Source organism: Notamacropus eugenii, chromosome 4, assembly GCF_028372415.1.
Source record: "Notamacropus eugenii isolate mMacEug1 chromosome 4, mMacEug1.pri_v2, whole genome shotgun sequence".
Taxonomy (NCBI): Eukaryota; Metazoa; Chordata; class Mammalia; order Diprotodontia; family Macropodidae; genus Notamacropus; species Notamacropus eugenii.
Genome location: NC_092875.1, coordinates 317,276,108 through 317,301,247, shown reverse-complemented (window position 1 = coordinate 317,301,247; position 25,140 = coordinate 317,276,108). Strand labels below are relative to the sequence as shown.

Genomic DNA, 25,140 nt, shown 5'->3' with positions numbered 1-25,140 from the left:
TGGGAATGTGGGGGAGTGACCTAATCAGACTTATGATTTGGAAAATCCTTTTGGCAGCTGTGTGGAACATTAATAGGAGAGAAGGTGTGTGTGTGTATCTTCATCCTTCGTTGCCAAACAAGACCATGCCATCAGAGAAATGATGACACAACTTGCACTTGACTTTGTTTTGAGTGAGGGAGGGTTATGCAGGTCACCAGCCTCACTTGTCCTCTAGAGCCATCTGAATCCAGTTACCAGATATTCATCAGGATGACTGGAGATGACCCAGGATGAGGCAATTGGGGTTAAGTGATTTGGCCAAGGTCACACAGCCGGTGAGTGTCAAGTGTCTGAGGTGAAATTTGAACCCAGGTCCTCCTGACTCCTGCACTGATACTCTACCCACTGCACCACCTAGCTGCCCCAATAGGAGAGAAGAGAGACATAGGGAAGAGAAAGACCAAAAAACATGCTCTTTTAGTACTGAAAGTGATAGGTGAAGAGGGTGTGAGCTGACCCTGTGGAGAGAGAAAAGGGGACAGATTTTAGAGATGGGGGGATAGAATCAACAGGATTTAGCAAATGACTGGATATGTGAAGTGAGTGAGACTGAAGAATTGAAGATGACACTATGATTATGATACCCTGGAAAAATAATGGTGTCTTCAACAAAAGTAGGAAAGTTTGGAAGAGGGGTGTATTGAAGGAGGAAAGGTGTGAAAATAATGTAATAATACCGCATGTGGTACTGTTTGCCTTCTTTTAGGAAGAGGTCTGATGGACTTCTATTCCAAGAAATAGACAGATGGATTGTTATGGTTTTCGTGGATCATTCTTTAATAAATCATCTTTTCAACAAGTATTTAAACTTTGTCATATTTTTGTTGAAACTCTAGAACACTTTTTTGGTAAAGTTGTTTCTTTTGATATGTATTCCTCAGGCCCATCAGGGGGTGAAACATTCAACAGCAATTGTAAATAGCAAGTGAGTTCATTAAACCAACCAAAACAAAACTTGAAGTGTACAAAAAACAGATATAACAAAAAGCCTGATAGAATAAAGAAAAGCACATAAATATGGTACATCTTTGGAGATTGGATAATTGGAATCAAAACCAATAGGAAAAACAAAATGAATGTTCCGCATGCACATGATAAATGTACCTGAGGATGAAAAGAAAAATAAGGTTAGACTTAACTAAACTTTGACTATTTAGAAGCTAGTACAAGAAATTTTAAAAACAACCTTTTTTTTCTTCTTGAGTATTTCTCAAGGTCAGGAAATGATCATAATACTACCTGTGCAATTTTAAGCAATTTTACTTAACCTCTCTGGATATCTATTTCCTCATTTACAAAACAAGGAGATTGGCCTAGATTATCTTTGAGGTCCCTCTCAGCTCTAAATCCATGGTTCTATATCCTTTAAATATGGGAATGTCATTTTCATTTCTATATTTAGACAAATGAGTAAACAGAAACTAAGATACTTGTAAACTAATAGAATTCAAAGTAAAACAGTTTTCTCAACTTCCATCTTTCTCCGTCAGTTCACATGCTCACTTAAAACAAAACCAAAAATATACCTGTGACTCCCAAAGAGTCAGGATTATTCTTCAGCAGCTTTGATATAAAATTATTATGTATCATTTTGACTTACTTTACTAAAATAGGACAAACATTTCTGTTTTGAAGAATTAATGGGTGTATATTATCTGTGGTCCTATCTTAGATATAAAAGGTGCTGGAGAGAGGAAGCATCTTGTAGGGGAGAAATGTCTCAAGAAAGTGCAGGTATAGAGGTTCTATTTGGTCTCACATCTCATTCATGCACACTTGCTTATTTTGGGAAGTTTGATTACCACAATTCTAATATACCCTTCTCTACCTTCTACATTATGGCTTCTAAAATGGAAGATATTGCTTTGATTAAGGTTCCACTGGGAATAAGGGTGAAAGCCTTATCCATAGGAATCATACTTAGCCTGAAATTCAATACAGTTAATTTCTATTAAGCTTCTTACATAATTACTATATAATATTTTAAAAATACTTCTTATTGAGCAATTTGAAACTATGTCCAAAGGGGTATAAATCTGTGCATACCCTTTGATTCAGCAATACCACTGCTAAGTCTATATCCCAAAGCCATTAAAAAAAAAGAGGAGGATCTATATGTACAAAAATATTTATAGCAGCTCTTTTTGTGGTGGTTAAGAACTGGAAATTGAGGTGATCTCCATTATTGGGGAATGGCTAACCAAGCTGTGGTATATGATTGTAATGGAATACTATTGTGCTATAAGAAATGATAAGCAGGATGATTTCAGAAAAACTTGGAAAGACTTAAATGTGAAGTGAACAGAACCAGGAGAATGTTATACACAGTAACAGCAATATTATTTGATGAAGAACTTAGCTATTCTCAGCAATACAATGGTCCAAAACAATTCCAAAAGACTAATGATGAAGCATACTACTTGCCTCTGGAGAAAGAACTGATAATGTTTGAATATACACTGAAATATGCTATTTTAGATTTTCTTTCTTTCATTCTTTTTATTTTATTCACGTCTTCTTACACAAAATGACTAATATGGAAATATTGTACATGATTGCACAAGTATAACCTATATCTGATTGCTTACCACCTCAGGGAAAGGGAGGGCAGGAAGGAGGGATAGAATTTAGAACTCAAAACTTTAAAAAAAAGTTTTAAAATTGTTTAACATGTAATTGAGGAGAAAATAAAATATTTAAAATATAAAAATTGAGGAGAAAAAAATATAATACTCCTTATTCACTCCTGGATGGACAAAGATGGGGTAAAAAGCATTTCTCAGTAGTGGACTTGGTTTTTTAATCCTCCAACTCAACATTTATTAAGTGCCCAATTTATTACATTTATAAAGAAATTTATTAAGTGCCTAATATATACAAAGCACCGAAGATACAAAGACAAACAAACACCCCTGCCCTAAAGAAGCTTATATGCTAAGGGGACAACATGTATTATTAAAAACAAGATAACCTGAGAAAATAGAAAGCAGTAACAGGAAGACCAGGAAAGGATTTGCCTAGTAAGGGACACCTGAGGTAAGTTTTAGGAAGCTAAGAATTCTAATAGATAGAGGTAAAGGGGAAGGTCATTAGAGGTGAGGCTATAAAACAGCTTGTAGATGTGAGAGGGAATTTGAGGAAGAAGTAATAAGACAGTTTGCCAGGAATGTAGCCTATGTATAGGGAAGTAATATCAAATCAGTGTGGACAGGTGGCTTGGAGGCAGAATGGGAGGGCTCTACACTAGAGCTAACAGGGAATCTGTAGAGATTTAGGGGGTGTGTGTGTGTGTGTGTGTGTGTGTGTGTGTGTGTGTGTGTGTGTGTGTGTGTGTGTGTGTTGGTCAGACCTTTGTGTTATTCAGATTATTCTGATGGCTGAATGGAAGAAAGATTGGAAAGGGGAAACACTGAAAATATAGGGGGTCGTTGTTGTTGCTGAGTCATTTCAGACATGTTCAACTCTCTATGATGCCACTGGGGGTTTTCTTGACAAAGATACTAGAATGGTTTGCCATTTCTTTCTCCAGCTCATTTTACACATGAGGAAACTGGGGCAAACAGGGTTTCATGACTTGCCCAGGGTCACACAGTTAATAAGTGTCTGAGGCTGGATTTGAGTCTGGCACTGTATCCTCTGTACCACCTACCTGCCCTCTAGAGGCCCATTAGGAGTATAGTTAAATAGTCCAGGTGAGAGAGGACAAGGGCTTGAATTAGAGTAGTCACATGCATGGAAAGGGGTGGTGGTGGATATTAGATGTTTTCTAGGTACAATTGATAGGATTTGACAATTCATTGATAGGAGATGAGAAAAAGGAAAACACAAACGATGACAGAAATTGAGAACCGGGGTAATTGATTAGTAGGTTGCTTCTATGAGCATGGGAAGCAGAGAAAAATGAATCAATCTCCTTTCTTTTTCAACAACCATTATCTGTTTGTTCCCAACTTGGCAGTACTCAAAGTATTTTTTTTTTTCTGCTGTGCACTCATTTGTTCCTTACCCCTTATGTTAAATATGACCCATGAAGTATACATACCTATAAACCAAAAGAGGAGGATCCAGGCAACATGATCACTAAATGGGTCTACAACGATCTGGAAGGATTTAGCTTTTGCCAAATATTAAATATACCCAAGAATTATATATAGAGAAAGGAGAAACAGAAAACTCATATTTTCTACATTCCTTACCTTAAAAGGTCTAAGTAAATTTGGCTCCTGGTATCGCAACTTAATTAGACCCATTATGGTCAACCCTATTTGAATAGATCCTGAATAGCCTATAAGATTTATCAATCGGATTAAGTCTGAGGGAAAAATCATAACTGATGCAAAGATGATTATCTGAATCACAGCTAAAGCTGGACTGGAGTGGATGTTAAGCATGGAGAATAACAAAGGTATCTGTCCCTCTTGGCTTGCACAGTGGTATAGTCTTGCTGATGAGAATATAGTAGATAAAAGGCCACTGAGAATTGAAGTAGAAACACCTATGGAAATGATCCACTGGTAGGAGGGAATTACTCTATCAGCCCACGTCATTGCAACAGCGTCTATTAAAAAAAAAACCCAAAAAATATCATTTAAAATAAGACTAATTCATAATAAAAATGTTTCATCAGAAGCACAAATCTTGCCAAAAGTAATGATTGACACTCATATATGAAATCATAAAGTAAGTTTATTAAATATAGTGTAATTTTCTGTAAGAAATGGATATTATGCATTGCTTTATATTCGAGGGATTTATAGATACAGTAACAACCTCCTGATTCTTCCTAATTTGTTCTGTGATTTGAAAAGTCCCTGAATCAACTTTGTCATTTTTTCAATTATAAAATGAATAATAATTATAATTACAAAATCAGCAATGATAAATACTGCAATATTTTCCTAGAATGGGGTCAAGTCTGAGGGAATAGACCATTCTAATCTAACTGCATTTCTCATAATGCTAGGGTTTAGGGAACATCAATTATCAAGATAAATTCCCAAGACTTCATTTCTTAGAAACATGTTTGGACCCAGAATGATTATGCCAGAAGATAGTGACTATGTTTTTGTGACATGTCTTTTGAGAATCAGAAAGTTTAAAAAGCAAAGGGCCATCGGCCCATGGGCTGTGGTTGCAATGAGGGAAAGGGAGTAGATTTATGTGGAGTAAGAATGATTTGTTACTCCCAAATCCAAGGAATCTCAGAAGAATCCAAGCAGAATCCTGGCAATATTGAACTCCACAGACATAAATGTTTGTGGAATGATAGAAAAGAATTTAAATGTGTGTTCGGATGATTTGGGTAGCAGTGTCAAGGATGGATTGGGAAAGGAAGAATATCTCAGACACGAGGAACTTAGTAGGCTCTTACAATGTATTAGGTAAGAGATAATTAGGATGGGGCTAGGATGATCTCTAACTTTTGTCCTTCACTCTCCATGTCCATTACCACCATCCTAGTCCATCTCTCAATTATTTCACACCTAAATCATTACAGTAGCTTCCTAAGTCCAACCCTTCCCCTTGGTCCCTCCTCCTCTAATCAACCCAGTCCCTGATAATCTTCCCAAATTACCACTTTAATTATTCCCCTCTTTTACAAAGAATTCTTTATTAGTTACCCATTAGCTTCCATTGTCTGGACATCTGTTAAAAATTCATAGGAGCAAAATTCTCTAAGACTTAATTGTAGAGTAGGTGCCAATCTGCATTGGTAGAGGCAGTTTCTATAATGCGAGTTTCCTATACCACAGGTGTCAAACCTGGCTGAATGGGACTATAATACATCTGAACCAGATTAAAATGTAATTGGGAATTTTTTAACAAAATAAATAAAACTACAATAAAACATAGATATCGTTACATTTAAAAAATAAGTCGGTATGTGACCCACATCTTATAGATGGATTTGTGGTCCTGTTTTTATTTGATTTTGACACTACTGCCCTAAACCAATTAAACAAAAACGGTTAAGAAAACATTTTATATTATACAAATAAGTGATAAAGCAGAAGCAACATTCTCATTTCATTCATTGTATTCTATGAATTCTCCTTGTGATTTTAACCTAAATAACATAAATGCACAAACCTATTTATAGATCACAAGATTTGTTTTGTGACCTGTTCTTAGCCTTCTAGAAATAGGCTGAATGAATTTTCTAAAGATTGATATTTCATGAAAACAATGCTGCCTTCACTGACCTGGTGCATAAAATCTTGAATGTGCCCTTAGCTGAGTACTCTTTCCATAGAAATCCTTTTCCAATGTCTCATCATCATATAAAGGAGAGCATTGCTTGGGAAGATTGTAAAGGGGATTAATCAATCCAACAATCAATAAACATTTATTAAGATCATACTACATGCCAAACACTATACTAAGTGCCAGGGATACAGAAAAAGGCAAAAGGCAGTCCCTGTCCCCAAGGAGCTTACAGTTTAATAACAGAGACAACATGTAAACAAATACATACAAACCAAGCTATATAGGATAAATAGAAAGTAATTAACAAATGGATGGCCCTAGAATCAAGATAGGTTGGGGAAGGCTTCCAGTAAAAGAAAGGATTTTAGTTGGAACTTAAAGAAAGATAGGGAAGTGAATATGTGTAGTAGAGGAGGGAGAGCCAGAGAATACATCCAGAGCAAAGAGATGGAATGTCTTGTTTGTGGAATAGTCAGGAAGCTAGTGTCACTGGATGGAATGGTGTGTCTTTGGGAGTAAGGTGTAAGAAGATTGGAAAAGTAGGAAGGGTTAGGTCATAAAGGGCTTTGAATACCTAACAGAGAGTTTTATATTTGCTCTTGCAGGCGATAGGAAGTCACTGGAGTTTATTGAGTAGGGTTTTGACATCCAACTTGTGCTTTAAGAAAATCATTTCATTGGCTGAATGGAGGATGGATTGGAGCAGGGATCAGGGAAAAACTTGAGGCAAGCTGACTAGTAGGCTACAATAGTCTGGGAGAGGGGTATCAAGGGCTTGCACTAGAGTGATGGAATTGTCATAGGAGAGAAGAGGGCATAATGGAGAGATGGTGCAAAGGTGAAATTGACAGACCTCACCAATAGATTGGATGTGGGGAGGGGGGAGGTTTGAAAGATAGTGAGATGATTCCTAGGTTTCAAACCTGAGGGATGAACAATATTGCTGCCCTCTACAGGAGTAGGAAAGGTAGGAGGGAGGGAGGATTAAAGGGAAAAAGCAATGAGTTCCATTTGGGGCATATTGAGTTCAAGATGTCTACTGGACATTCAGTTCAAGATGTCTGAAAAGCAATTGGAAATGTAGGATTAGGGGTCAGCAGAGTTTTGAGCAGGACTGGAAGATTTGAGAATCATCAGCATAGAGATAGTAATTAAATCCATGGGAGCTGATGAGATCAACCAGTGAAGTAATATAGAGGGAGAAAAAAAGAGGACCCAGGCCAGAAGTCTGGGGGGACACCTACAATTAGAGGGTATGATCTGGAAGAGGATCCAGCAGAGGAGATAGAGAAGGAGCAGTCAGGTAGGAGGAAAGCCAAGAAAGGAATACCAGTATCTATTGGGATATCTCTCTCTCTCTATCATCTCTCTTATGTAGGTTAGGCTATTTCTTTCCCTGAAAGGCAAGGTGACTGTTACCAGGACTTGACTGGCCCAGAGGCTAAGGCTCAAGTCTACTCTAAATCATGTTGGTCTTCTGATGGCCTGAAGCCATATTGACTGGTTCCTGGTGGCCCAAGGGCATAAAATGATCCTTCTCTTCCTCCCCTTTCCTAACCTGGAGACTGGACCTTCAGACTCAGTCCCAACACATCTTGCTCTGCTGACAGTTCTCTATGTAGGTAAGGGGGCTAATGCATCCATGCTAAGTTTTATATATTTGTCATCTATCTTTGTTTTTGCATAAATCTTCTATTCATTATTGAATGATGTGATTTTCTCATTTCTAATTTTGGATCTAAAATATCATTGTCTATACTCATTATCATTCTGCTTCCTATGCTAGATGAATAGCCAAAGAATTTGATAAATAGCCATTTTAGATGTACTTTCCTGGCTAAAATTCCTTTAAAAATGAGAAATAATTTTTCAAATGTATCCCTTGTTTAAGGAAAACTAGCTTATATTTTTTCTACCAGTAAAACATTAGAAAAGAAACAAAACACAAGTTATAAATATTCAGGTTTTTGTAGATAACAAGTTTGGAGTGGGAGTGAGGAAGAGCCTGAAGACAGAAAGGGTTGAGTTGTATGGTTTGTTATGATCATATGATACATGCTAGATGGAATATATACATACTCCCATATGTTGAAGCACTAAATAATCTTATTAATATAACCTAGTGTAATGTTACTGGTAGGTTAGGGAAAGAGTTAAAGATCTTCCCTGCCCATTAATAGGCCTCAATGCCTTTTGTTAATTTCTACTGAGGCACTGGGTCAGAGGGTCTTGCCCTCTGGCTCTGAAAAGTGTATAAATACTCCAATGTGAGATTTTACTTTGGGGCTTACTCATTCTCAGTGTTTATTTGGCCAGACAAGACTCTGGGTAGCCGCTAAGGAGCAACTTGGGTTTGAAAACCCAGATATTGATGCTTTTCTCTCTAGTAACTATGTATGTTTTGCATATGATCAGACAGTTGGAAGCCCTATCTGTTGGTCTTTATCTCTCTGTTTCTATTTTCTCTGAAGTTCAGGGTGCTGACTTTTTCCCCTGAATTAAGTGAATGATATATGTGCTTGATTAAAGTAGATCGTTGACCCCTCAAAAGTTGCTTTCCTTTAAGAAAAGTAGATCTAAGAACCTGTACAGCAGGCCCTTCTGTGTATGTCAGGGTCCTTGCTGATGCACCGAGTGAAACACTTTGTAAAACTTAAAATGGTATATAGTTAGCTATTATTATTTCATGACTTCTATGCTAATATTTTATTCCATACTTCTGTGTCAATATTAATTACAGATGTTAATCTAGTTTTCTTTTTCTGCTTTGTGTCTCACTGTAGATATCAACATTATATTTATATCATATAAGGAATTTGCTAGTATCCTTTCTTTTTCTATTTTTGAAAAATATAATTATGTAATATCGGAAGTAGCATTTTTTGAATTGATAAAATTTTCTTGTGAATCCATTTAGTTGTGGGATTTTTTTCATTGGGAATTAATTTATGGCATATCCAATTTCTTTTTGTGAGATTGAGTTGTTAAATTTTTCTATTTATTATTCTGCTAATTCAAGTATTTTCTATTTTATAAATATTCATCCATTTCATTTAAATCATCAGTTTCGTGTTCATATGATTATACAAAATGTTTTAATAATTCTTTTATTCCTTACTCATTTGTAATCAATTGTCCTTTTTTGTTTTTTATATTAGTAATTTGACTTTCCTCTTTTAAGAAAAGATTATCTAAGTGTTAAATTTTTATTTAGATTTTTTAAAAATAGCTCTGTTTTATTTATAAATTCAGTGTGGTTTTTTTCTTTCAATTTTGTTATTTTGATTTTCAGGATTTTTCTTTTTGTGGTTAGTTGAAATATTTTTAGATTTTGTGCTTTTCTAGTTTTTTTTTAAATTGCAAGTTCAATTTATTTTTCTTTTCTCTCTTATTGATGAAAATTTTAGGTAAATTTTCCCTTATTGATTGCTTTGGGTGTTGTTAACTGCATATTTTCTCCTCTCTTTGTTCTCCTCCCTGTTCACAGATAAGAAGAGGGTGGTAAAAACTAATGTAATCTACATTGGTGATGGGTGATTGAATTAATAAAAGTACTCTACTGTCTGTCTTCCGTTACCCTCAACAATAACTTGCCCACTGGTTCTTATTTCTTTTAATCTCCCTTTTGCAACCACTCTCCAAAGTTAAACTTTGTTTTGTGGTGACTATTTCTTCCCCAACTCTACCGTCCTCCCATGACCTTCTCTTCCTCTTATTTCCCTTTTGAATTTAATGTATTACCACACCAAACTTTGCTGTATCTGCATGGTTGTGCGTTCAATTCTCCTTTGCCTTGTTCAGGTAAGGATGAAGTTAATATGATGCCCAATTCCCCCAAACCCTTCCAAGTTTGTATACTTTCCTTCTCTTGCACTTCAGTTATAAGATATAGCAAGTTCTACCCCCTTCTTTCCCATTTCATTCCTATTATATTCTTCCTTTTCTCCATTTTATTTTGTCTCTTAGAACTACCAAAATAGAACATCAACCCTAGTCCCTTTGTCTTATTTAATTCCCCTTGTGACCCTGAAAGATAGTAAGATTTTGAAAGGATAGATCTCTTTTCCTTCTACTGGAATATACTCATTTATCAATGATTAACCCTCTCCAATTTGCTCCTTACTATAGTTCTTTCAAATTTGAACTCTTTTTTCACATTTGAACATATACATTTTTGCTTGCGGCATTTTTTCTTTGACATGAAAGCTCTAGATTTTGATTATATCATTTCTAAGATTTTTCATTTTGAGATTTCTTTAAGGAGATGAGTGGTAGATTTTTTTGTAGTTTCATTTACCCTTTGATTTTAGTAAATCTGGATGATTTTCATTTAAGATTTCTTGAAAAATGACATTCAGGTGCTTTTTTGTCATGTTTTTGGGAGAGTGCCTGATGATCCTTAACATGCTTTTCAGGTCAGTTGTTTCTGACAGTAGACATTTTACATTTTCTTTTTTTAATTTTTATTTTGTTCTAAGACTTAGTTTCTCAAGGAGTCATTGAGTTCGGTTTAGTCTATTCCTATTTTCACAGAGTCAGTTGCAGGCAAGATTTTCTACCTTTTATCTTAAGCTATTTATATTCCTTCTAGTTCTTTTCTCCAGAACACATATTTTGTCTCCTACTTCATTTCTTCCAGGACTCTGCGCTTATTCCCAAGTCATTTCTTCCTCTTCTGTTTACAGTTATTGGACAAATTACTCTCTTCTTTTGGGTTTACCTTTTGGGTATTTCTTGTCATATAATATGTCTTCATAGCTTTTGGTGCCTTCTCCTCTTTACTCATATGTCCAAATTTGTCCTGATTTGTTTTTTTGGGTTTGGGCCAGGCCCAGCCCCTTCATGTACCTTTGGATATTTAGTCCTGACTTGGGTTTCTACTGCTGAGTTCCACTTCTCTTGATAGATTTGTGCTCAGACTCTACTAGTATCATAATTTGACTAGGTAGAACTTTCTCTTTCTATTAGAAATATATTTCCTCCAGTCGTTACTCCTTTTCTATTGCTTCTATAAAGTTCTCTTTTTTTTCTACTTCATTGTGGATCTTGCTGGCTTGATGGTCCCACAATCCCTGAACTTAGATCTTCCATACCCAACATCTGGCATCACTTGGTGTCACCAATGATCATCGAGACCCCTACTCCCCTCCCCAAACTCTGCTGTGATTTGGAGGAAAGAGAGATGAAAAAGAGAAGAATTTTCATCCTTAGGTGGTCATAGATGTATGTACCTTCTCCATGGCTGGGAAAGTATTGACTTTGGTGTGTTCTCAACTAAGGGAAAGTATCACAGGAGATAGCTAGGGTAGTGCAGGAGTTGGGATTAGAGATTAGAGGTTAAAATGGAGCAAAAGGCAGTTGGAAACACTTTATGGCCTGAGTGTTCGCTTCAAGTGGAAGTAAAAATATTCAGCCTTAAGAGATTATTGAGACTGTGAGAGACTGGCAAATAATGTACAGGAAAGCAGTAGAAAGTTCTTCAGTGAGAACCAAGTCTGGGTAGGAGAACAATGTAAAGACTGCCAAAAAACTCCAAACCCAACAAATCAACCAACTAACAAACCTTCCAGTCATTTTCAAAGAGAACTTAATTGTTTCTGCAACAGAAATAGATTAGGTGCTCTCCTTCTTCCCTGCTGAGAAAAGTTTCCAATAGTTTATTGATTTACATGATTATTCTTTCTTATGTAGAATGAGTGAATACTATTAAAAGCATTTTCTGTCTTCTTTATCTGAGTCTTTTTTGCACAGTAAGGGACCTAGATCTACTTATGGAGAAGAAATAACTTTTAATCCATGTAGTGTCACTTTAAGAGAGAGGAATTTTTCAATAAAGAAACTTCTCTGAATTTATTCTTACACAATTTGAGAAGAACTCCTTCCTTCTACTTGGTCTAGCCAAGCAATAAAAGGGAAGTAGAAAAAACAAGTAATAAAAGACCTGATTCTCCCCCCCGCCCCCACCAGCTACTTGCAAGACTTTTTGCATTAAATTTATAGATTAAATTTATTATTCTAAACATATCAGGCATGGTCTTTTTGAATGTGGGTTTCCAAATGATGATTAGAGAGATAATTTGATTGCTTTACATTCAGAATTTCCTAGTGAATTTTTTTTTTGTATGCATATTCCTTGAAAATGATTTGAAATTTTGTAGAATTTGTGTGCAGTGTACATTACCTCATTTGTTTAAGCTTTTGAACTTATGACTCAGGACACTAAGGTGTGCCCAATTATGGGGTATATTTATTTAGATAAATATGATCTGGGATCTGGTCTACCCCATCTCCAGGGAGATTTCAATGTCTACCTTTGTGGAGGCTCTACCAGGTGTCTAATGAGGAAGGGGCAGGTAAGACAGCTATGGTTTTGCTTTCCTATTTCCAAGAGGAGTATTAGGCTAGACATTGACCACACATTATATATTTGTAGCTTATAGTAGTTTATATTTGTAGTTTTGTATATGTAGTGTATATTTATAGTTTAAAGATGTGATGCCTTTTTTTGTTTTTTAAATTATTTTTTTCCTTTAATAAAAATCTATTTTCTCTCCATTCCATGTTCCCCAACCCCCACTGTAAAAGAAAGGAAAACAAAACTGTTATAATAAATATGCATAGTCAAACAAGCACATTTTTACACTGGCCATGTCCAAAATGTATGACTCTGTCCATCACCTCTTTATTGTATGACAAAAATGAGTGGCATCTTTCATTATGAGTCCTGTAAAATTGTAGTTGTGTTGATTAGAGTTCTTAGGTCTTTCAAAGTTGTTTGTCTTTGCAGTATTATTGTATAAATTGTTCTACTGGTTCTGTTCACTTCAATCTGTATCAAGTAAGACAAATCTTCTCATTTTTTTCAAAAGCATTCCTTTCACCATTTCTCATGACACAATAATTTTCCATTACATCAATACACCAAAATTGCTCATCTTTTCCACATTGATGAGCATCCCCCGAGTTTCTAGTTCTTTGCCACCACAAAGCAGTATTACTATAAATATTTTTGTACCTATGGGGCTTTTCTCTTTTCCTTTGGTTTCTTTGGTATAATGGCATTGCAGGGTCAAGGATACATGTAGAGTTTTGAAACTTTTGGGCTCTGTTTCCAAATTGCTTTCCAGAGTGATTGGACCAATTCACTACTCTACCAGTAGCATATTAACGTGCCTGGTTTCCTATAGTCCCTTCAACACTAGTCATTTTCCATTATTGTCATCTTTGCTAATCTGGTGGGTGTGAGGCAGAATCTCAGTGTTTTAATTTATATTTCTTTAATTATTAGTGGATATGAAGCTATTCATATTGGGTATTCAGAATAAAAGTCACTTGCCCTCTTCCTCTCAAGTAGAAAGAGTAACAGTTTGTTTTCAGACTATTTAGCACTTTCTTACCAAATGCTTGTTTCATAAAAGATATTCTCAGATAACAAACACATTAATCTAAGCAAACAGTAAATAGAAATTGGTAAATTGTAAGATTATAGAAGACAATAAAGTGGGTTCTTGTACTTGAAGGCTGGGATTTTATTTGAGATAAAATCTCAGCTCTCAAGGACACAGTCATCTTATTTGGGAAGTTCATTATGAGCAGTCTATGGGGTGCACATGTTGAGCATCAGGGGGCATGTCGAGGAGTCACATGTAGGAGATATTAGAGGCTTCTGTTTGCCATTCAAAAGTTCTCGCCTTCTCTCTCATTTCTCTTAGAATTCCGCTTTTCTCTCTCCTTCTCCAGTCTTTCTTCTAATCTAAAACCATCTCTCCTTCACATATGCCATAGGCAGTTTCATGGATTGAAAGATCTCATAATCAAGAATTACATCTCTTTATGTAGCACATAGCACTACAGGGTTGTTCTAGGTCCTCCCCGGGCCCCCAGATAGGAGTTAGTTTACATGTGCAGAAGTACACCAAACTACCGGTCATTCTTCTCCTGATTTTTTCCACTGTTTCTCCCCCTTGCAATTCATCTATTTCTCTTCCAACCCTTTATGAATATCTGTTATGACAAGAAAGGTATTTGTGGAGCACAAGAGTTTCCTCATACTCTACATTGACTTTACCTATGTTCTCTGTAGTAGAAATCATGCATTCCTTCAGTGTGAATTCTTCTTCTATTGGATAAACCCTCATAATAGCAAAGATACTTTATCTTAAAGTAAAACTATGTTAAACTAGGCTTTATGATCAGGAGCTTAAGTGCTAGAAAGAACTCTCCTCCAATTAGAAACATAAGTTTTCTCCACTTATCCTTTTCTATTGTCTTAATAAAGTTCTTTTTGCTACTTCATTATAGCTCTAATCCCCTCGGTGTTCCCATGATCCCTCAACATAGACTCTCTTTATCAGCACAAGTAAAGAGTGTAGGCTTTAAATGGCAGATGTGTAAGAGTCTGGGACATGACTTCCTTTTTAAAATTTCTGCTGGTGCTCATTCATCTGCTTTAGTTCTTGGCCTTTAATATATGCATTCTCTCAACATTTATAAAACATGTGTGTGCCATTGTTCTAGGTTATAGGAAAAATGCTAAGATAAACATAACTAGTCTTTGAGATACTAGCAATCTAATGAAAGAGATAAGCAACATACACAAATAATTATGCTACAAGATAAAATACAGTTACCTAGAAAGTATAAACAAAGTGTGATGAGAATACAAAATAAGGAGAGATCACATCCATCAGTAAGAGCTCTTCTCAGCTACCTAGAACCATACCTGAAGCGATGATTTCCTCAGGAGTTAGAACAGTCAGGTAGGAAATATTAACCAGAAGGTAAAGTATGGTCACCAAGGAAAGTGCAGTGAATATGCATCTGGGAATATTCTTAGCTGGGTTTTTTACCTCTCCTAAAACAGAGAAAGTAAATCATCATAAAGAGCATATTATATCAAACATACTATTTATAAGATGTTTCCTTATGATGTATAAGAAAAGGAAAGAAAGTGGTCATATATTTTTTGTTGCACTTGTAATTTCATATTCTTAGAGCACTGTCCACAGTCAAGCAGCCATTATGTGTTAGAGGATGGACTTGAACCCCAGGTCTTCCTCAGTCTGAGGCCAGCTCTCTATCCATGGCATCTCTCCAGTCACAGAATATAGATAAGTTAAATCTTGTTAAAAATGCAAATTATTATTGTGAGGAGGTATTCACTTCTCTCACCCCAGATTCTTTAAAGCAGTAATTTTAAACTCGAATAGAGTTAGGGAATCACTAAATGTATAAGGATCCTTGTGAACTGCATGTTAACTTAATTTTAAAGTGCAATGTTATCTATGTTTTATTGTATTTTTTATTTATTTTGTTCAGTATTTCTCAATTATATTTTAATCTGGTTTAGGTCACATTCAAGAGTATTGAGGGATATGTGTTTGACACCTCTGTTCTAAAGCACAAGTATTCTAAAAAATATGTTATTAGGCATGTGTAGATGTGTAGTCTGTTAGGTGCCATCATGACATCTGGGCTGCTATGGTTTCAATCAGCTCTTGCAAATCCTTTCATCCTTATTCTTACTTGGAGGAAAATAGACTATCAGAGCTTCTAGATAGATAGATAGATAGATAGATAGATAGATAGATAGATAGATGGATGGATGGATAGATAGATGGATAGATGAATGGACGGATGGATGGATGGATAGGTAGAATGTTTATCTTTAATTATTTACTAAGTGCCATACACTGTGCTCAAGCTAGGGATAAGAAAAGCAAGAAAACAAAATAGTCCCTACTGTCAAGCAGCTTAGACTAAAAGGGGAAGAGAAAACATAATGGGGAGGGGTTCAAAGTGGAGGGGAGGGAAGAGGGTACTTGAATAGGTTCCAGGCAACAGGTATAGAGGTAGGTCCAATTGGAGAGTAGGAAGTGAAGTGAGCAGCATGATTAGGACTTTCCAAGATATGGCTTCCCCAGGCAAATAATCTCCCACCAATCAGTGAGGACTCCTCAGAGTGAAGTTCTTTCCCAGAGAAACCCGTTTGTCTCTGACTATACTTACATTCTGGATAGGTAGCATGTTAGAGGTTATGATCTCAGCTATCTCACTCTTGATGACTCTGACCTATGATGGGGATTGGTGGTTGTGTCTGATGTTCCTGGTGTTGCTTCTCTTTATCATGGTTGTTTTACATCAGAAGAAGTACTATGAACGGCCTCACTTATTACTCCAGTGCTTGAATTGCACTTTTTGCAAAGACTTTTATATTACTTCATATTCTTATCTTTTTATTATTTTTAATAAACTCTTCTTCCAGTGCAGCTTATTAATAGACTTCCCCCCAAGGTAAGAATTGCGTTAAGGAAATTTAAAGTGGTTGTAGGTTCTTTGGTAGATTTCTTTGGATCTGTACAAGGGGTGAGATGTGGTAGTGATGGGGTGCTTGGATGCCTGTGCTTGGACCCCAATTCTAAAATCACATTTCTCCCTAGACTTAAAACACAGGCTCAAGCAGTTTCTCCCTCAACCCAAGGACACAGCCTGCCCCAGTAAAAACTGTTATCTCCCTTCCTACTACAGTAACTTTCTGCACCTATGGAATTTATTAGTTTGAACCATTTGTGTACTGGCTGAACTGGCTATCTACTGGGTCATACATTTACTACTCATTGACCAATTGACTCAATTGACCATTGAACATACTCATATATATCCTAGACTTAGACATACATATACTCCTTTACATTTATCTTGTCTAACAAGACATTGATGAGAGCAGCCTGGTATTCCTTAGTTAGTCCTGACAGTTAGCTGATTTAGTGACATTTCAGGCCTAAAACCACATCTCCATGTAGCTCCTTTTTGGTCTATTTCCCATTGAACTCTGGGTAAAATATCTGCACAGTAGATACTGAAAGTGCATGTTCCTTTAAGAACTAACCACACCTTAACCACTCTCTAATCCCACCCTGAATCATCTAATTAGAATATTTGGCACATGTTTTATTATATAATATCCTATATAAACTTTACTTGTACCCCTCTAAGGTTGTAGGTTCCCGAAGAACTCTTGCCCCCTGAAAAGCGTAATAAATTTTTACCTTGACTTCAAGAATGCTTGAGTCCATGAATTCATTCCAGGAAACCTACCCCTGTACTCCAGTTTTTGAGGGATTTCAGAATTTCATCCATCCCATCCCCCTTTCCAACCCTCATTAGTAGGAACAACAATGATTTTGCTCAGGTTCGTTTCTCTTTAAGGAAACTCTTTGTACAATTTGATGAGTTATATAGAGGAGGACTAAGTGAAAAAAAAAAAACTAGCTTATGGGAATTAGTGTTCCTGCTTTTTTCCAAAGTTTCTATTGCCCTATAGAAAACCTTTCTGATACAGTATTGCTTTTCTGGTGAATCTGGAGCAGAGTAGTTGGTTTTTTTTTTTTTATGAATTATATAATTTTAATCCTATTGAAAGTAAAATTATTTTTAGTGCATTTTATGAACTATCAGTCTTCTATTGCATTTGAATACGAAGCTTGAATCACTAGACTGATTTTATATCACTATCTCTATCTATCTACAATCTTCTTTTCTATCTTTGATTTTCTTGGCCCAGATCCCTAAGATCTAGGATCTCTAGATTGAAGGGTAAGTAGATTTTATTCACTTTTTAAGCATAATTCCAAGTTGTTTTCCAGGATGACTGGACTAATTCATAACTCTGCTAACAGTGTACTGAAAATATATTCAATATTCTAAACTTGTGGATCTCCTAAATCTGAAAGGAATGGAATAAGGATATGTTCTCATATCTCTTTTTTGTGGCCATCTTTGTTCTTTCCAATTTTAAACATCCTCTTTTAATTATTTTATAGTTTCATATAGTTTTAAAAAATTAAATTATATACATACATATATAATTGTGCAAGCAAAATATATACATACACACATATATAATTATGCAAGCAAAATCAGCAACTTTCATCTAATCGTAATTTAATTTTGTTTGGGAACGTTTTTCAATTATGTAGTCAAAATTATCTATTTGATCTTTTCTGATTGCGTCCATCTCTTACAAATATTCTCCTTAGCCATAACTATTGAAGGTACCCAATTTGTTTATTTTATAATTATTTTATGCTGTTACATTTAATAGTCTATGTATTTATTTTTTAATGGGTCTAATAAAAGTCTAAACAATTTTTACTCAATAGTTTTCTAGTTTTCTCAGTAGTTCTTGTTAATGAAGGGGTTTTTCACTCAAGTAATTTATGCTCTTGGCTTTACCAAATGTTTATTGAGTCCAATTTTAAGAAATTCTTCCTTTTCTAGTCTCACTGATTTATTTTTTCAATTTTTTAACTACTACTAAATGGTTTTTGATGATTACTGGCTTTATAGTATAATCTGAGGGCTGATACTATTCCCTTTTTATGTTTACCTTTTTAATATTCTTTCTCTAGAGATTATAGATTATTTTTCTTCAAGTTAATTTTTAGGAGTTATTTTGTCTAGTTCTATCACATGTCCCTTGGCATAGCACCAAAACTGTAACTGAATTTTGATATTATCATTTTTATTACTGATGAGATCCAACAACGAGCACAAAATAACTGCAATTATTTCATTAGTTTTTTTTATTTCTTAAAAAGTATTTCATAACTGTATTTATATAGATCATCAGTATTTCTTAAAAGATTGACTCCTAGACATTTTTGTACCTTGTAGTAGTGAATGAGGTCTATTTCTTCCTCAGACACTTGGCTGTGTGACCTTGGGCAGGTCACTTGACCTCTCACTGCCTATCTTTTCTCATCTGTAAAATGGAGATAATTAATAGTAGGGTATTACCTCACAGGATATGAGGATCAAATGGGATACCCTGTATAGTACTTTGCACACCTTAAAGCATCATACAAATTCTAGCTATTATAAATTGTTATTCTTTGTAGGGAGTCTACACACATTCTTTGTAGAGAGTAACCCACATCAATGAAATTGCAGGTTCAGATATTTTAAAAATCACAGAATCACATAGAAGTATTACAGATCCAGGATAAAATATAGACTTTGTACAACCAAAATAAATAATATTTATTACCCAACCCAGCAGTTCTCAATCTTATGTTTTACCCAGTGAATCAAAGGCATTGATGTTTTGGGAATCATCATTTAACCAGAATTCTCCACCATTTTCAACTATTCAAATATCAATTTAATTTTTAAATGAAAAGACATCACTTTGCTGAGGATTACTGGCAGTATTTACAAAAGTATATCCTTCTTTTTAAAAGATTCTAAGACCATCTTCTGAACTATTTGAAACATTTTTGCATATATGAAAAAGAATATATTGACAGTTATTGAACAAGTGTTTTCCTTCAGCTACATAACTATAGGCAAAGTTGTGACGTAGACTACGTTTATCATTGGGACCCTCTTACCTCTATTTTCAGTACCCTCTCATTTTTCCTGAATCCCAACTTCTCTATCTAAACCCAGGTCTTTCTCTTGCCTTCTTGTTTCTAGGCTAATTAATAATGTCTTTAAGTATTGGTCCTCTTGGTGTATTCACTTAGTAATAAGGAACATTTGAAGATTAAAAATGTCTAATGATGGCTGCCATCAACTTGACAGGTAGTAGGAGAAATAGATATATTAGGAATAATAAACTTACCTACCTGTAAAATTGTTACTGTATTATTACAGGATTTAATAATAACAGATGACATCAAGAGAGTGTCTTAAACTTTACAAAACACTTTGCATGTTATTATTACTTTTCATTTCATTCTTACAATAACCTGTGAGGTTGGTGCTATTATTGTCCCCATTTTACAGATGAAGAAATTGAGGCAGATAGTGATGAATGGACTTGTCCATAGTCACATCACTAATAAATATCTGAGGCAGGATTTGAACTCATGTCTTCCCGACTCCAAGTCCACTGCAATAGCCATCTAGCTGCTTCTCATTTCAAGTTAGAACTGGAAGGTGCAATAGTTCAAACTCCTAATTTTATATATGAGGAAACGTAGGTCCAGATAGGTAAACAGATTGCTCAAGGTCATGTATAGCATCAGTTAGCCAAACTGGGATTCTAACCAAAGTCCTCCAAGTTGTATGAACATTTAGCTGTATCTATAAGTAATACATCAAATCAAAATGCAATGATGAAAAATCAGGGCATTTTGTCATTCTTTCTGCCCCCATCAGCTTTTCCTGCCCATCTTCCCTCTAGACACACTTTTCATTACTTTGGTGCTAGGGATCTCTTCACTTTAGGATTTGATTTGTGAGTGTCTTATGAGTGTGATGAAGCCATATAATGAGTGTGTGTTCTAGTATCTTTTCCTAATGACTATTATAAATTTGTAAATGTCATATACTGATAAAAAATAAAATGAAGTGAGAAAAAATGCTTTGTCTTGGAAGAAAGAAATAATAATTTAAATGAATTATGTAATGATTATAGCTGATTTTTTTTGCTTTGTCACTTTTAATTTGGATTTTTACTCATATTTGGCAGTTTAAAATAATACTAACACATTGCAGTTACTTTATTCTTCATTTCATATGTCTTTATTCAAATTTTGGCTGGTCTTACAGCATGTTTTTATATGTTGTGTTGTATATGTTATTTAATAAAATTAAATGTCTTTAGTTGGGCAATAATTCTAGAAAATACACCATCCCTCCCTTTTATACAGAGAGCATAATTATTACTATGAATATTCTAACATAAAAACAGAGAGGAAAATGGATGGTTTACAGATGGCAAATAATCATCTTAATTCTTTGTCACTTTTATTTAATATCATTTACCCATTTCTATTATATTGTGGGTACTTTAGGTTGAGAAAAACCCAGGACCCTGTCTGTAGTTTTGAATCTCTTCTGCACCTTTAAATGGATGGAAAATATTCTTGAGCACTGCTCTTATCCTTATGTTCCAACCTCTCTCCCCACTTTAGCTCCCCATCTCCCTCTCCCCCAAAGGTGATGGATGACTGTTTGGTGAAGGTAGTTAGAAGAGCTACAGTAGTCTAACTTTTTCCATATTGCTGGCTCAGCCATGGATCATTACAGATTATATATAAAGCCACATTTATGTGATATTAGCATTAAAATCATATTGGGGCAAAAGATGTATTTATTTTAAAATCTTTTCTTGATGTCTTTTGTCTTTACATGTCTTTATAGTTGTTGGGGGATATAGTAAGTCTGTGCTCTCTAGATTAAAACCTTCCTTATTACAACAATAAAAAAAACAATTAAGCCAAAACAAAATATACTGTGCGAGTGACATCTGCCAGTGTCTTCTGTTCTAGTAGTCACCCACTTCTCTGCCATGCTAAATGAGTTATATTTTATTATCTGTTCTTTAGGTCCTTCAGTGACTTTTCATCATTTGGCTTCCTTTAGTGGTCTTTTAATGTATCTTGTTATAGTCATTATTCTGGTTCTACTTGCTTCACTTTGTATCAGTTTATTGAAATCTTCCTATTCCTCAGAGTTGTTGTATTTGATATTTCTTAGTACACAACAAAATTTTATTATATTCATGTAACACAATTTTTCTAGCCATTCTTCAGATGTTGGGCAGCTATATCATTTTCATGTTTTGTTATTTATTTGTTTGTTTGTTTCCTGTCACAGAGTGTTACTTTGAATATTTTGGTATATATTGGACCTTTAATTATGCCATTGACTTGCTTGGGATATATGCCTGGGATATAGAACTGAACATAAACCTAGAAGGGCCCATAAAGATCATTTAAGTCAACTTCTCATGTTTTACAGATGAAGAAACTGAGTCCCTCACATTCCTGAGAGGTAGGGACTATAGGTATTATTATCCTCATTTTATAGAGAAGGAAACTGAGATTAAGTGGTTTGTCCCTATTCTTACCTAGTAAATATCAGAGGCTATTTTAAGACCTATATTTCTGCAGACTTCAAGTCTAGCATTCTCCATTATGCCACACTGCCTTTCATATTACCCAACTGTTTACCAGTGAATATACCTGCTGAGCAGATGTGTATGTGGTTAACAAATTATTTTTATTATCAGCCAGCATTTATATAGCATCTACTATATGCCAAGCACAGATATGCTTTGCAAATAATGTCTCATTGATCCTCACAATAAGCCTGGAATGTAGATGCTATAATTAACCCAATTTTGTACTTAAGAAAACTGAAGGAAATGGAGGTTAAATGACTTGCCTGAGGTCACCCAGCTGATAAACATCTAAGACTATGTTTAAATTCTGGTCTTTCTTATTTCTAATTTCTGGTCTTTTCTGGTCTAGAATTCTACCCATGAATACCCCGAGTATTAGTATATGTTAGGAAAATCTTTAATTTCCCAAACCTAGACCAAAAAGCAAGGAATCAAGCAACAAATATTTTTGCACATTAGCTATGATGTTTCACATGTATACTCTATAAAGCAGAACCCACACCAGGGGTCAGTGAACTTATTTTTTGATTACTGTATTTCAATATAATCAGTTTCCTTTGTAATCTTAGGTCATTTATTTTTTGCCTTTAAAATATGATCCTGAGAAGAGATCCATAGGTATCACCAGATTGCCAAAGGGGTCTATGGTACAAAAAGGTTAAGAATTCCCTCTCTAAAGTCAGATAAAAATATACAAACCTATAAGCAAGACAAAATTTATTTTTCAGCATAAAACTCTTATTTTAGTAGCTTGACTATGTATTCATCTGATAAATGTTTCCCTTAAGATTTAAAAAAAAAAAATTACCTGCAATGGAAACCATTGATTGCCAGCCTGAATATGCATAAAATCCTTGGAAAAAGGCTTCTGGAATCTGAGAGATATTTGGAAGGTCAGAACTGAAAGCATTCCCCAACCTGATCAAATTCTCCTTTCTCATTACCAACAATATAACTCCGTTTAAGGCAATAAGGCAAAGAACTGTTGTCTTCATCATTGTACTGACTGTCTGAAACCAAGTTACTTTTTTCACACCTTGAACACCGAGGATTCCCAGAGACCACAAAATGGCCAAAGCTAAGCATTTTTTGGGCAATGTTGGTGCAGAACACCCAGGATAGAAAGGCTGAATAACATACTCAGCCAACAATAAGGTTCGACTAGCAAGTCCTGCTGGTGTTGTAAAGAAACTGGTCCAGAAGCAGAAGAAAACAAAAGGAGATCCCAGGGATCTTTTGAGGAAATAGTATTGAGCTCCACTTCGAGGGAAAGTTGTGCCCACCTCAGCATAAGTAAGGGCTGTTATCATGGACACCGCTGCACAAGCAGCCCAGATACTCAGTGTGACACCCACATGGAGGGAGGAATATTTCAGCACTCCTTTGGGAGCTATGAAAATTCCTGCACCTATTACACTACTGAGTAAGAAAGTCACCCCGTGGAAATATCCAATTGCCCTTTGGAGCTGTGTCTTGTTCATTTTGTCCATTTCTTCAGTCCAGAGAAGGCCTTTTAAAGTTTCTTCTGCAATCACTCTTTTGTATACTCCTTGCTATGCTTTTGAAATCTGTCCCAAAAAACTCCCAGTAGTGAAACCATTAGATCCTTTTGATTTAGTCACTGTATACTACATGAGTTTCATTTTATTATACTACTTCATGACTTAAAAATGATTAACATGAAACAGTTTACCTATGAAATTTGTGATATGTTTAAATTCCTAGTTAACATGTTTTATCCATTAGACATTAAAACTTGCATTACTTGTCAAGGAATTTGTAGATTTTCCATTGGTGGTGCAGCATTTTTAATGTTTAACACTAAACAAGAATTAAGAAAGAACTAAATGCATGGTGGTTCAGCGTTTTTAGATATTCCATGGTTAGCTATTGGATTAGGATAGTTCCTTGGCCAGCTATGATTTGCACCTCAAACATTTACTAGCTTTGTGACCCTGGGCAAGTCATTTAACCCTGTTTGCCTCAGTTTCCTCATCTGTAAAATAAGTTGGAGAAGGAAATGGCAAATCATTCTAGTATCTTTGCTAAGAAAACCCCAAAATCACAAAGAGTCAGACACAACTGAAACAACTGAACAACAACAATAGAGTTAGAGGAGTTTGGTTCAAATCCTACCTCTCATAGTTATTACCTTGGGCAAATTACTTAACCTTCTCAGGCTTCTTTCCTCTTTTGCTAAATGTACAATGGACCAGATGGCCTCAGAAATCCCTTACAGTTCTAGATCTTTGAGGCAATGAGTCCCTCTCCTCTCACTCTCTGAGAGAGCATATGTAAATTTAAATTTATTCTGTTCTTTAAAGTTTATTTAATAATAGTGCTGCTTACACACAGATTTGATTTACCATAACTTCTCTGAGTTGTGTACTTAATTTTTTGTGAATAAGGAGTTATCAGACATGAGTCTGACATGAGAGGCAGCCCAGATAGTGGTGCAGAAATGAGACAGAAGGTCCTCAATGCAGCAGATGGTTAACTGTTGAGGATTCAGTTGACTGGTGATCAAATAGGAGAAAACTGTTTTCTTTTGCTACTCCCCCCTTGATTTTCCTCAGCATAATTTGTGACCTAGAGCTAGGGTCCTCTTAGTCCAAATCCCTGATCTGGAGGTACACAGATCACACCCAAAGAATGAGGAAGGCATGCAGAAGGAGGTCTTTAGAGATGGCTGGAGTGGAAGGCTTGGGAGAACTTAACCATTTCCCTTCCACTTTTTATATGCTTAATCTGCCAGTGACTATTCTGGAATAGTCTCTATATATACAATGACAAAAACAAAGATTCCCTGCTTCAAGGCACTTACAGTTTAGTTTGGGGGATAATAGGTATATATAGGACATGGATATTTTCAAAATAGGTAAGAAATGGATTCAAGATAACTTAGGGGGAGAGGTCCTAAAAGCTGGTGGATGGGGATCAGAAAAGGCCTCATGTGGAAGGTATGGCTTGAGTGAGTC

General features: G+C 35.4%; 1 protein-coding gene and 1 long non-coding RNA gene across 2 annotated transcripts in view; one reads left to right on the top strand and one right to left on the bottom strand.

Moving 5' to 3' along the window:
- LOC140501424 (uncharacterized) overlaps positions 1–25,140 on the top strand; it is a 115,556-nt gene that overhangs the window by 4,749 nt on the left and 85,667 nt on the right. The window lies entirely within an intron of this gene.
- SLC7A13 (solute carrier family 7 member 13) lies at positions 812–23,746 on the bottom strand. The gene is made up of 4 exons (XM_072604991.1): positions 22,971–23,746; positions 14,972–15,103; positions 4,239–4,600; positions 812–1,146 (listed from the first exon to the last, which is right to left on the bottom strand). The coding sequence occupies exons 1-4, from the start codon at positions 23,650–23,652 to the stop codon at positions 856–858; spliced, it is 1,467 nt and encodes a 488-aa protein (XP_072461092.1). The 5' UTR covers positions 23,653–23,746; the 3' UTR covers positions 812–855.

Bases quoted from the DNA above. Each gene is read 5' to 3' on its own strand.
- SLC7A13 (XM_072604991.1), bottom strand. From the start codon at position 23,652: ATGGACAAAATGAACAAGACACAGCTCCAAAGGGCAATTGGATATTTC. The intron at 4,601-14,971 runs GTATGGTTCTAG...TTTTTTTAATAG, and splicing joins TGAGGAAATCATCGCTTCAG to ACGCTGTTGCAATGACGTGG. The intron at 1,147-4,238 runs GTAAGGAATGTA...TTTCATCCTCAG, and splicing joins ATTTACTTAGACCTTTTAAG to GTACATTTATCATGTGCATG.